The following is a 13,655-nucleotide window of genomic DNA, read 5'->3' as shown; positions in this document are numbered from 1 at the left end:
AAATATATATATATACACTATATTACCAAAAGTATTCGCTCACCTGCCTTTACTCATTCTATGAACTGAAGTGCCATCCCATTCCTAACTTATAGAATTCAATATGATGTCGGTCCACCTTTTGCAGCTATTACAGCTTCAACTCTTCTGGGAAGACTGTCCACAAGGTTGAGGAGAGTGTTTATAGGAATTTTTGACCATTCTTCCAAAAGCGCATTGGTGAGGTCACACACTGATGTTGGTCGAGAAGGCCTGGCTCTCAGTCTCCGCTCTAATTCATCCCAAAGGTGTTCTATCGGGTTCAGGTCAGGACTCTGTGCAGGCCAGTCAAGTTCATCCACACCAGACTCTGTCATCCACGTCTTTATGGACCTTGCTTTGTGCACTGGTGCACAGTCATGTTGGAAGAGGAAGGGGCCCGCTCCAAACTGTTCCCACAAGGTTGGGAGCATGGAATTGTCCAAAATGTTTTGGTATCCTGAAGCATTCAATGTTCCTTTCACTGGAACTAAGGGGCCAAGCCCAGCTCCTGAAAAACAACCCCATACCATAATTCCTCCTCCACCAAATTTCACAGTTGGCACAATGCAATCTGAAATCTGACAGTTGACTGTGGAATATTTAGGAGCGAGGAAATTTCACGACTGGATTTGTTGCACAAGTGGCATCCTATGACAGTTCCACGCTGGAATTCACTGAGCTCCTGAGAGCGGCCCATTCTTTCACAAATGTCTTGTTTCACAGTCTGCATGCCTGAGTGCTTGAATTTATACACCTGGGGCCAGGCCAAGTGATTAGAACACCTGATTCTGATCATTTGAATGGGTGAGCGAATACTTTTGGTAATATAGTGTATATATATGATGCATTAGGATAGACCTGCAGCCAATCACAGCAACAAATTCTGTTACCCACTGTGGGATAAGTAAAGGATTATCTTGACCATGTTGTGAACAAATTCAACTCCACGGCGCTCAGATGAGACTCTTGCCCGTCGACTCATAAAGCCCGCCCAAGTGATTTGATTGGCCCAGTAGATCTTTGCAGGAACATAATCGGTTCCCAACGGAGAGACTCCAGACTAATTTACAAAAAAAAGTCATTCATCGTCGTAGTATAGATCAGTGGTTTTCAAAGTGGGGCCACCAGGGTGCTCTAGGGGGGGCTCAGACAATTGGAGGGAAGATAAGCTAGCATTTAATTAATCATTTTAATCTAGAACATTATACAGAGAGCGTCCATTACTGTCCAAGAGAGTGTAGATTGTGTGAACTGGACCGTGTGAAGGATATTTCCTCAGCCTGATCAGTACTTTTGATTACAAATGAACTGTTTCCATGGAGACTAAAATGATCTGATCAGATGTATGCGTTTACACCAACACCGTCAGTCACTATAGAACTTTATTTTGTCGGCTGCTGTGGAGCATCAACTCTGCTGGAAATAGAACAAGATAGTGGGAGGAGAGGGAAGAGGATGAGGAGACGCAGAAATAAGAATGAGATGAAGGATATTCCTCCATCTTTGTCTCTAAACCTGAGTTGATAGAGCAGAAGAAGATGACCAAGATGTCTCCAACATCGCTGTCCTCACGGATTCCAGCTTCGTTCATCTTTTGAGACACTAAACAGCTGGTTGTTTCTCTACCTCCATGCTTCTGTCCTTCCTGGAAACTCATCACCTCATGTTTACCCAATGTGGAGCAAACGTGCTCAGAAAGAATGGATTTATTCCAACCAGAGAGAAACCAGCAGCTCAAGTGTTTACATGGTTGTTAGGAGATCAGATGATCAGAGGTTTACACCAGCCCTCTACATCTGATTGAAACCTTCTGATCAGTGTGTTATGAATGAGGTGTTGTTTTATTCTGATTATTATCATCTATGTAAACAAACGCCTCTTTAAAAATGTAGAGAACAGCTCTTTTGATTCAATCCCTCGCAACAACAACGGTGACTTCATAGCATTTATTTTCAAATACACATATACAGCAACAAGAATCATCATAAACCAGTTATTGATCAAATGCACAATAACGAGAACAATCACATTTCCACAACTGTACAGCCTCAGAAGAAACCAAAGAAGAAGAAAAACAAATAAAAGGTGACGAGTTTTTTATTTTTTTTGTTACTGCAGGAAAAAACTCTCCGACGCTCGGGACCGGCTCGTCCCCTCAGCGTCCACGTCTGTCCAGCAACGGAGACGAGACGTGGTCGAACTAAAGCACCGAGGATCTAGCATGCAAGCACACTGTGAAGTCTTGTCTGCTCTCTCAATTTAAAACCTTCACACAGCTTTCTACCCTCCAGATCAGTATATCCCTCCAAATTAAAAGCATATATAAACAGGATATACAAAGAGACCACTTTGTCAAAGGGAGGCAACCTTACATGAGGTGCATGCAAGAAGCTGTTTCACTCATATCAGTTAATGCGAGGAATGAGTCACGAGGACTGATCAACACGTGGACTGGATTGTTAGGGAACAAGTCAACCTGCAGCTGGAATAAAAACAAGGAAAACAATCTGAAATGAAAATGCGAATAACTGGACCTTAAAAGTGAGCTGTGGCCAAAAGTATGTGGACACGTTAAGTGGGTCCTCCTATTTCCACTGAAGTGAAATTTTAAAGTCTACAGCGTGAAATATTTTACACTTTCCTAACCTGACTTTTGCGAATAGATTATTCCTGGACAGCAGTTTTGAAGCTCAGCGTGTCGTCTCTGACCGTCGCCATCTTAACAGTGCCTCACTCCCCCTGACTCCCAGCTAATTTAAAAAGGTCAAACTCACAATTTTAGTCTTTTTTTTCCTCAGTATTTTTTTAAAGTTATTGGTTGGTCAATGGTCTTAAAGTTTAAATCACTGACGCATACAATGATGGCTCCTAAATTGTTCATAACTTTCTTGAAGAGCAGGTTTGAAGCTCAGTGTGGTGTCTCCGGTCGCCGCCATCTTGTCTGACTCCACCAGCTGATTCGTAAGTGGTCAACGAGGTGGATCGTAAGTGGAGCTGAGGCTAAAGACAGCTAGCAACCTGTGAGGACACCCACCCACCTGTCAAAGTGGCCAAGGTTATTAATCCTTAATATGATTTAAACTGGGGATTTATATAAAAATTAGTCGTACAGTTGTAACAAATGGCAAAATTAGCTTTAGAGAGCCTGTAAATGTTTATCCACTAAGTTGTCATTTTAACCTGGAGATTTATGGCGACTGGCTCACTTTCGGAGTCAGCCTCTAGTGGACATTTGTGGAACTGCGCTGTGAACGGATTTTTGCGCGGAGGTTAGCACCTCTTTACGTCCGAACATTAGCAAAAATCATTCAGAAGCGCAACATTTGCATGTTCACATACTTTTGCCGTAATTTACAGGGAATTTGAGCATTTAACGAAGCTGAAACTCAACTGGCTGATGAGTCCTGTGTGCTCAGAGCTCAGGTTTAACAGTTCCTCGGTGATGCCAGATCCCATCATCCGACCATGACACAAACCCCTCCTTAAAACATCCTTTAACAGACAGGATCTTTGCTGCTGCAGCAGCCTCGCTAACTCCTTTAACAACTGTGATTAATTCATCTAGCTACCTTTTTAGTGCATATAGCGGTTTAAATACTGTAATCAGAGCTGAGTAAGTTGATAATTCAGATACTTAAAACGTCTTAATCCTCCTCCTCGTAGCTGTAGCGCATTTACAATAGAGCAGTAAAAAAAAATTAACACTGACAGTAGCAGGCACGATACAAATGTTTCTTCATATCAAATACATGTCATATATCCACAGAGTACGATTAGAAAACTGTGCCCAACACAAAGTTCCTACTCTAGCTGTTCAGTTTTTTTATTCTTATTTATTTTTTTAAAATCCGGGTAACACCTCCTCTCACCTGTGGAGCTGTGTCGGAAATAAGACTACCTAGAGGCCGATCAGGAGGCAACTTATTCACACGGCAACGATAATTAATGAATATGTTAGCTTTAGGGAATATTTCAATCTACACTGTTCAGAAGATGCAGGTGCAAATTATTGTTTATAAATAAAAAAATATGCAGATAGACACTAACCAAAATAGATTAATTCATAAAACATGACAATTCATATAAATATTTAAGGCTACAGTGCAGAACGTTTGTCTCCCCCTTTTGGCAGTGACACAAATTACACAAACACTGTTGATGCGTACGCATGTCTATAGCAGCAGTGGACGCCCAACACTGTTTGACCATCACGTCAAGTCAAATATTATGTTTTCGTGAAGAAAAACTACAACGGCGATTCAACGACAGTGTAGCTTTGCTTGTCTCCGATTTGCTTAGTTGGAAAGAGCTTGAACGTAACGTTAATTTACATTCAAAAGTCCTGCGCTGTAGCTTTAAGTAAATTCCATATAGAAAATACATTTAATTTAAAAAAAGAAATATGGCACAAAAGAAACGGTATTCGTGCGATTGTGGGTTGAGTGTTTTAAGCGGTAAACTGTATTACAGACAGTGTATATTTAAATGTTCCTTAGAAATGAGAATGACTATCCCAGGGATGCTAACTGCTAGCCTAGATGTGCTCAGTGCTAGCCTATGGACGCTAAAGACCAACCTAAGGATGCTTGAGAGTAGCCTAAGTATGGTAAATACACGCCTTGGGATGCTAAATACTAGCCTAGGGATGCTAACGACTAGCTTAATGATAATCAAGACTAGCCTGGTATGCTCAAGATTAGCAGGGATGCTAAATGCTAGCTTACGGATGCTCAAGACTAGCTGAGGGATGCTTGAGACTAGTTAGCAAAGCTAAAGACAAGCCTATGCCCACTCAAGATTAGCTCAGGAATGCTAAAGACAAGCTTAGCGATGCTAAAAATTATCCTACGTATGCTCAAAATTAGCTCAGGAACGCTAAAGACTAGCCTAGATGTGCTTAAAACTAGTCAAGAGATGCTACAGACTAGCTTAACAATGCTAAAGATTATCCTAGGTATGCTGAAAACTAGCCTAGGGAAGCTAAAGACGAGCTTAGTGTTGCTAAAGACTATCATAGGGATGGTCAAGGTTGACATGTGAATTACAGACGTCTCCTCCAGCCTCTCGGCAGCCTTATTTTTGATCACGGTAGCTCAAGGTGCAGCACACGTCCGGACTACACAAAGCAAAAACAGCAGTGAGGTCTGAAAGCATTTTTTTTTTTCTGCTACTTTTGTTTTAACGACTTTCCTCTAGCACCCTCACCTGTAACTGTTCAAACTGGACCTCCATTTTCCGGGCAGATATTCTGTCATTTTTCTTATTTTAATAAAAAACGATATGCCAGGGGACACCAATCAAGGCGACACTGAAAAGTTAAATTTCTAATGGGGTTCAATGTGACAGGAAACCCAGCTGTCAGATTTAGCAGAGATATGTGAATTTTGTTCTGCTGGGGTGCTTCAACTCTTGAAGGGACACTTATATAAAAGGTTGGAAATAAAAGAGAGATCAAAGACCACAGACAGAAATTAAATACACGGTGGCCTACTTGTTAATTTTTTTTTGTCTCAAGACCTCTAATGGTAACGCCTCAAGAACAGTTTCAAAGGTTAGTGGAGGATAAACAGTGATGGGTAGCTAAAAAAGTCCTGTGAAAATAACGAGGAAGGCATCACAACTCCTCTACGTGTGGTCAATGTGAGGGTGAAGGGTGGAGGGCAGGGCGCGTTCACAAGCCTTGTTTGGCCAGAGAGGCGGACACCTGGTCGGCCAGCGTGGAGAGCTGTGGAGAGTCGGCCATGTTGATGCTGCCGGAGGAGGACACGGTGCTGAGCTGGTGAGGGGAGTCTTCCAAGGAGACGATCTCGGCGCCATGGTCGGTGCGGGCCTTAGCCGTCTCGCGGAAGGTCAGCTTGTGGCTCTCAATCTGTAGTCAGATCATAGGCGGCAGTCAGAGGCAAATCAGCAAAATGTTTGTTTTCCAGTCTTAAAAAGCACAGAAAAACAGCATCAACTCTGAAATAAAAATCTGAAAGGTTCACGACAAGCCGAGGGATACAAGCTCAGGGATTGCACCTGCTAGCCAAAAGATGCTAAAAACTAGCCTTGGGATCCTAAAGACTAGCCTAGGAGTGCTCAAGACTAATCTAGGAATGCTAAATGCTAGCCATGGAATGCTAAAAACTAGCCTAGGGATGCTACATACTAGCCAAGGGATGCTACATGCTAGCCTAGGTATGCAAAGTCCAGCCTAGGGATGCTCAAGACGGAGGGATACTAAACAAAGCCTAAGGATGCTAAAGACTAGTTGAGGATGTTGAATGCTAAGCTAATGATGCTAAAGACTAGCCTAGGGAGGGATGCTCAAGGCTGAGACATGAAGTACTTGTCTTGTTGAACAATCAGGATCATGCTAAATGCTAGTCTAGAGATGCTAAAGACAAGCCCTATGAACGCTAAAGACTGGCTTACTATGGATTCTAGATAGACAGGCTAGGCATGCTAAAGATTAGCTCTAGGATGCTAAAAGCTAGACTAGGAATGTTCAAGACAGGCTAGTGATGCAAAAACTTCCTTCCAGCTGCGCACACAACAACACCGTGCAGATAATTAAATATTAAAACTATGAATGTAAGCATAATATATATATAACAACACAGATATCAATTAAAACTGTGAAAATCAGAAGATAAAAACACTAAATTAGTTGTAATTGTGGGAGTTATATTAAATATTTATAGACTTCAATGGGCTAATATATCCATCATTTAACTTCCCATTATTTGCGCCCAAATTACATCATTCATAATTATTATACATAGCTGCAAAGGATAAACAAAAAAGATATCATATAAGTTATTATTAAGGCTGTCTTCTTCAGTTATTGAGACATAAAGCAGGAGCACTGCTACACCTCCCTCTGCTGGACAACAATAGGCACATTAAATACAAAGAATTTGAATTATATTGCATTTTCTAGAGGGGTTTCTCAAGAACCTTAGCAATGCTAATATAATGTGCTTTTCTATTCAAAAAGAACCTAAATTCTGAATGAATTTATGCCATTATACACATCAAATAAAAATATGTGACAAGAAAGCCAAGTTAACTGTTCTATAAACATATAAACTGCTAGAAAAGGTAAAAAGAAAGTAATATCTTTACACGTTATTAAAGAATTTTAATTATTTAGGGTTGCTAAAATGCAAATAAAATGCACTTTGCATGCATTTTTATGTCTGAAACAACCTCAGTTTTGAATTAATTTATACAAATATTCACATTAAATGCCTGATAAGTTCACATTTGCTAAATAAAAGCAAAATGCAGTTTTTAATGCATTAATAATTAATGTTTTTGTACTGACATGTTTAATCGTCACATGTTTGAGTGTCTACACACTTGTGGCCACATAGTGGAGCTGTTAGAGGCTGTAATACGAAAATCAGAAACTAACCAAGCTAAAATGTCTTCCTGCTTTTTAATGAATATATATTTAAATATGGTCTGTAATAAAACACAATATTACGATTTCAGCAGCGGCTCGTTTAAAGCTTCACGTGTCACGCGGCTGTACTTACAGGAGTCCTCAATCTTTATGAGGGGGTTCGTCAGGATGGGTGTGATGGGAGCTGATGGGACAGTCTGAGGTGACTGAGGGGGGGAGGCAGCGGGGGAGGGGATTGAGGGGCTGTCTGAGGCGCTGCCCTCGGCCTCCTTCCCCTTCTCCCTCTACAGAGGAGCCCCGGCAAAGGAAATGACACAGCATGCAACGAAAACACACACGTGATGGTTTCAACAGAAGTCAAAGGAAATGCAACAAAAAGAAAAAAAAAATGAACTCTGCAAATAATGAGCTGATCATTTATGATGAAGTGAAAATGGAGAAGCAACAAGTAAAAGGGAGGGAGCCGTGAGTCTAAATGATGATGCTTGTTTTCTGGGTTAGGAGGGGGAAAGTATGGTCGACTATGCTGGACGTCACTTCCTGGTTCAAGAGTCCTACACTGGCTGTGTTTACATACACAACATGTTTTCACCCTGATGAACTGTTACCATGGAAACAGAACAATCTGATCAGATAAACGTGTTTATATCAACACATCAGTCACCATAGAACCGGAGTGGTTCTGCTGTTGTGCAAATCTACTGGAAATAGAACAGAAGAAGAAGAAAAAGAAGAAGGAGAGGGCAAGAACAAGAACAAGAAAGAGTTGGAGGTCATAAGGAACAGGATGAGGAGCAGAAGAAGATGGAACAGGAGGAGCAAGAGGGAGTTGAAGAACCATGGAGAGTAGGAGGAGAAGAAGAAGAACAGGAAGAAAGAACCAAGGAAGATAGGGAGGAGAGGTGGGGGATGAGCAGTGAGTAGAAGAAGAACAAAGAGGTGGAAGAGAAGAATGCGAAGATGAAGAAGTAGAAGAAGGAAGGGGAGAAGGGGGAGGAGATGAAGAATGAGGAGAAGAAGAAGAGGAAGTAAGGGGAGGAGGATGAGTAAAAGAACCAGGGAGAGGATTGGGAGAAGGAAGAGAATAAGAAAGAGATAAAGGAGAAGGACAAGAAGGGGAAGAAGAACCATGAAGAAAAGGAGGGGAACAGGAAAAGAAGGGGGCCAAAGAAGGAAGGAGAGAAGAAGTATCAGAAGATGAAGAAAGGGATTAGAAGAAGAAGAAGAAAGGGTACATGTTAATCTCCACCACCTAAACTGACTGAGTAGAAGAAGATAACCAAGATGTCTCCACGTTTCCAACGATGCTGTCCAGTTGCTGTGGACTACAGCTTCTAGAAGTTACCTGTAATTTTTATCTTTATTGACCAGTGCCTGCTAACGTGGGGTTAGCGTAACCAGTTTGTTTCGTCAGTAACAGAACGCTGGAGCCTTATAACTAAATCCAGTTAGAAAAACATTATAGACGCGCTCTTCTTCAGTCCTGAGTCTTGCCTGAAGTCTACCCAACAACCTCCAACAATTACACAATCCCTGACCGGCAACGCTCTTAGCCAGTTTTTTTTTTGTTTTTGTTTTGTTTTTTAGTCAAGCGTTGTGTGAAACTTGCCTGGTGTTGCTGACCGTGTCTCACCCACAAAGAAAAAACAAACAAACTCAAGGGCTAACGCTTCGAAAACAGCTGAATCATCCAAGAGCCAAGAACCGTCTGACTATAAGGACATGAAGAAGAAAAACAAGACGGCGCGCTAATATCGTGATGTCTTTTACCCTTTTCTGTCCGCCTCCAGGAACGTGGCCGATGTTGTCGAGAGAGCGGATCTTGGATTGAACTTTGAACTCCAGCTTCTCGTTTTTGATCTCAATATTTCCACCTCCTGAAGAAAGAACACAGCGTATAGCAGCATTATTAAAGGGGTCCATCATCAGAAGTGTTGATATGACCGTGTAAAAATACTCCACTTTAAGTATTAAACAGTAAAGTATCAAAAATTAAAATCTCAATATGACTTGATTACATTAAAAGGATTTTGCTGTTGTCGGTTTGGGGATGTTACACTTAAGACTCAACGTACAACACATTTACACTCAAACACGCACAACTGTGACTCATTCTAGTTAAATATTATTCACTGTTTAGCTGCCACTTTTGTTTTTAGTCACCACAGATGGACAAATCAGCGGATTTAAGGACTTTGTATCGCAGAAATTAAATGACTGTAAAGCTTTTTAAGGATTTGCTGACCCGCAGTTTGTCAGCAAATCCTTAAAAAGCTTTACAGTCATTTAACTTCTGCGAAACAAAGGTTTTGTCCAGCGGTTTAAGTCTGAGGTGTTGTGCACGGATTTGAAAGGAGAAAGAAGTTGTTTTCTGGTGAAATATTTGAACATCCAGTCAGCAAGAAGAGGTGTCAGGAAGCGAGTGTCGGTGAACTCTTAAACGGAAGAGTGACTGAATCTGTATCTCAGATGTGCACACAATACAAAATATACACTCCCTGGCCACTTTATTAGGTACACTATTGAAAACAAACACAGTCTAATACAGTTCTATTGTTGAGCTGACGTTGAAACAGCATCAGAAAGGTGGTCATTCAACAGGATGCAGTTTATGGTGCTGCTAAACTGAATTAAAAGTGTTTCCGTTACTTAGCCACTGAGTAAAATGTAAAAACAGTTGAACCAACAGCTTTCTTAGTTTTATTAAACTAATACTGAACGCCAGAACCTTTATGACGATTTAGTGCAGGACTGTTCTGTGTACCTAATGAACTGGCAAAAGAGTGTAATTTAGATTATTGTACCTTATCAGGGAGCAATTGAATACGCCACCTCATGTGATCTCACTAACAAAATAAAGAGTGTGGAGAAGCAACTTGTTGTAAATCTAATGATCCACACTCCAGTCCAGTAGGTGGCGGTAATGCAGCTGCAAGCTGGTTTGAAAAACGTTAATCAAAACAATGAAAGAAGAAGAAGAACTCGCTGTACTTTTTGGAAGATGATAAAGCAAAACTGGTGTTGATGAGAAAACTGATTGGGGGTCAGTTTTGTATGCTAGCTAACGTTAGCTTAGAGGGCTAGCATGTTTATGACAGCTGCTTCATGTACTCGCAGGCACTGTCTCTCATTGGTTATTGTGAAAGTGCTGAAGGGAATCATGGAGATTTACAAATCAGGGCGATGGGTCTGTGAGCGGTTCTACAGGTTTAAGAGCAGATCTGTAGACATCTCACATTAACAGATAATCTGAGACAAATTTTATCACAGTGCGACGCCTGGACTGAATTTCTAGGATTGTTGTGAGGTGCGAATCTCGGAAAAATATGGCCCAGAAAATGTGGTTATGTTTTGATTCCATAGCTTGCCGTCTTACCTGGCTTGTGATGAAGGTTGCCTTTTGATCCACATTTAGATGTAATGTTGCTCAGATCGATCTTTTTGTGCACAATTTGAACCTGTGCAGGAAAGAAAACAAGAGAGAAAAGATACAGTTTAAAAGTAGGGAAACACGATCAACAAGTCTGAACTCCTTCTGCATGCAACCACACAGGAACTGATCCAGAAAACTGTAACGAGGGAGGAAACAGATCCAAGCTAATTAACTAACTAACTAACTAACAGGCTGGATTAGATATTAAAGTGTGTGAGAGGTTCAGTCTTTACAAACACTTAGATAAGAATGCAGATAAATGACTTGAGCCAGATGTAAATCATCTTCTGCATTCTTCGACATGCACTGCTCATACTGGCTCGACGATTCTCTCATACATGCATCACAATGCAACAATAAATGACCTCATCTCGGGGCCGTTTGTCTGGAAACACAAAGCGCTCAGTCTGTCAGCCGAGGTCACCTCAGCGTTGACGACAACTCGCTCGCTTTGGTGGAGAGGACGAGGACAGAGTCTCTTTGTTACTGAGCAGAGACTCCGTCTTCTTACACTTCTGTGACACAATTAGTTCACGTCACCATTACAGGGTTTATAAAACTGATTGAATGAAAAACATTTAGGATACATGCATGTTGCTTTAAGGGCCAGTTCGGGAGGTTCAGATTCAGCGGAGTTACCAAGCTTTCATTAGACCATGAGCATTACATAAGACAGTAGGTTCACTGTGGGCACTGGACGCTCACACAGCGCCCCAATTCATGTCAACGTCTACAGAGGAAACAGAGGAAGAAGCTAGTGCAGTATGAAATGCTCATGACTGCTGGTAAGTTGTCTGATAAAACTGTTAATAGGAGGTGTTAACAGGTCTGAGTGTCAGAGGGGAAAGGGTTGAACACACACGAGGTTTTGTGCTCCTCTGTGAAGATGCATTCAGGAGAAGAAGCGAGAAGAGGACGTGTAATATGGACACACGGGCCACTCCCTCGTTTACTCACATTGCCACCACCGGGTACATGTTTTATATTATCTTTGGAGCCGCACCGGGACTGCACATTGGTTAAATCCAACTTCTTATCAAGAATTTGTACCTGGAAAGTTGATACGTGGAGGGGAAGAGAACAGTGTTATCCTGGAGGAAGCAAGAGCTGCGAATGAGGACCACTTCTGGAGAGGAAAAGTCGGGAGGGGGGGACGAGTTTGAGGCTCAGGGAGTGAAATCTAACCGGGAGGGAACCAGTGTGATATAAGATGGCGGGGAAAGAGTTTTTAATTTCTTTCTTTTTTATAGATACATTCACTTTACCATGTTGGTTTGTTATCGGCTTTGGAGCCACTGTAACCAGATCATTTATTTCAGAGGTTTTCAAGCTGTGAAAACAACAATAAAACGGTTTTATGGGGTGAAAACATTCGTTGTCGAAATTTAAAAAGTGATTTCAAACAAAAAAAGGTGATAATTTGTTGTTTTTTCTTGTCCTACTTCATAGTAAACAGAATATTTATGTTTATATTACATATTTCATGACGTCACTTTGGGCTGAACATGTGACAGGCAGGTTTAATAGTTTCCATTGATTGTTGTAAATGATGATAATAGTCTCCCAACTTCTCAGGCCATAAATCTAAAGACGTTTCAGACCCACTTTCAAATTCAACGTGAGATTAGATGCCAAGAAAATACACTGCTTATAAAAACAATACTTGGCTGAGAATTAATCAAGTTTTAAAGTTTTATTCTGTATCAAAGTAACTGATAATGATAGTTGTCTGTACAGCCACGACCGCTGAGCAAACAGCAAATGCAAACAGCTAATTCAGCTACTTTAAACAGTGAAGACTCCACCTCTGCTTCCTGTTAACCCAAAGCCCTCCGTATATTTTTGCAGACTTCGAAAACCTCTGAAATATTTTGACCTGGATGATTTAAAAAAAAAAAAAAAAAAAACTTTCCATTTTACCGAGCGGGTCCTTTTTGATGATCATAACTGCAGAGATACTCAAGACAGGTGCTGAGTTCATCTCTTAAGTTACTCACATTGCCGCCACCGGGTACATGTTTGACATTGTCTTTGGAGCCACACTTAGACTGGACATTACTATAGTCCACCTTCTGATCAAGTATTTTAACCTGGAAAAGTGCAGAGGACAGTGGAAGAAAGCCGTTCACCCTGCTGGTAAAAGACTTAGACGCTACTGTAATGTACATAAGTAACTGTGTGTGATGCGGTAGGCTGTGTTGTGGCATCGTGGCGGTTTTGACAAATTGAAGATGACCATTTAGAAGCGGATCGCTCACCTTGCCTCCGCCGGGCGTGTGCTTCAAGTTGGCTTTAGAACCGCAACGCGCTTGGACGTTGGTTAAGTCCAGCTTCTTATCTTGGATCTGAACCTGCAGAGTGCAGATAGAAGAATTCTTCAGGAGTGAAAATGAGAAGAGCTGCAGGAGGGTTCAGGCCAAAAGGAGGAAGTAAGATGTTAAAAGGGATGAAAACTAGACATATTAGGACTCTCTCGCCGTTAAAGCTGCCATCCGTAACATTACCGGGGAACCAATATGTGATACGTACTTATGACTTTAAAGGCCAGGACACACCGTACCGACGTCAAAGGCCGATTGAGACGTCTCTTGTGACTCGAACACAATGTTGCACTTGAACGCAACACAAAGACTTCAGCCAACAATTAGAAAGTAGTACATACGTCCTGCACCTGAAATGAAATACCTCTTCATACCAGCAGGTGGCAGTAGTCTGTATTCATCGTTAAAGAGGAGAAACAGGAAGAGCTCGATTTAGCTGGGAGGCTAGTTGAGAGCTACAAACAGTCGTACAGAGCTGGTCTCTCCTGAA

General features: G+C 41.4%; 1 protein-coding gene across 3 annotated transcripts in view; it reads right to left on the bottom strand.

Moving 5' to 3' along the window:
• Positions 1–1,952: 1,952 nt before the first annotated feature.
• The window catches only part of mapta (microtubule-associated protein tau a), a 33,132-nt gene continuing 21,429 nt past the window's right edge, over positions 1,953–13,655 (bottom strand). For 2 of the 3 annotated variants that reach the window (XM_084568036.1, XM_084568037.1), the window contains 6 exons: positions 13,103–13,195; positions 11,802–11,894; positions 10,788–10,869; positions 9,182–9,288; positions 7,545–7,695; positions 5,755–5,890 (listed from right to left, as the gene is read on the bottom strand). In XM_084568036.1, coding sequence (XP_084424162.1) covers positions 5,886–5,890; positions 7,545–7,695; positions 9,182–9,288; positions 10,788–10,869; positions 11,802–11,894; positions 13,103–13,195 — 531 coding nt within the window. In that variant the 3' untranslated portion in view covers positions 5,755–5,885. Of the gene's footprint in view, positions 5,891–7,544; positions 7,696–9,181; positions 9,289–10,787; positions 10,870–11,801; positions 11,895–13,102; positions 13,196–13,655 lie in introns of all 3 variants that reach the window. The other variant, XM_084568038.1, reaches the window with a different exon arrangement.

The sequence above is a fragment of the Chelon labrosus genome (assembly GCF_963514085.1).
Source record: "Chelon labrosus genome assembly, chromosome: 19".
Classification (NCBI taxonomy): domain Eukaryota; kingdom Metazoa; phylum Chordata; class Actinopteri; order Mugiliformes; family Mugilidae; genus Chelon; species Chelon labrosus.
Note: the sequence above shows the minus strand (reverse complement) of the source record. Positions and strands in the feature narration are given on the sequence as shown.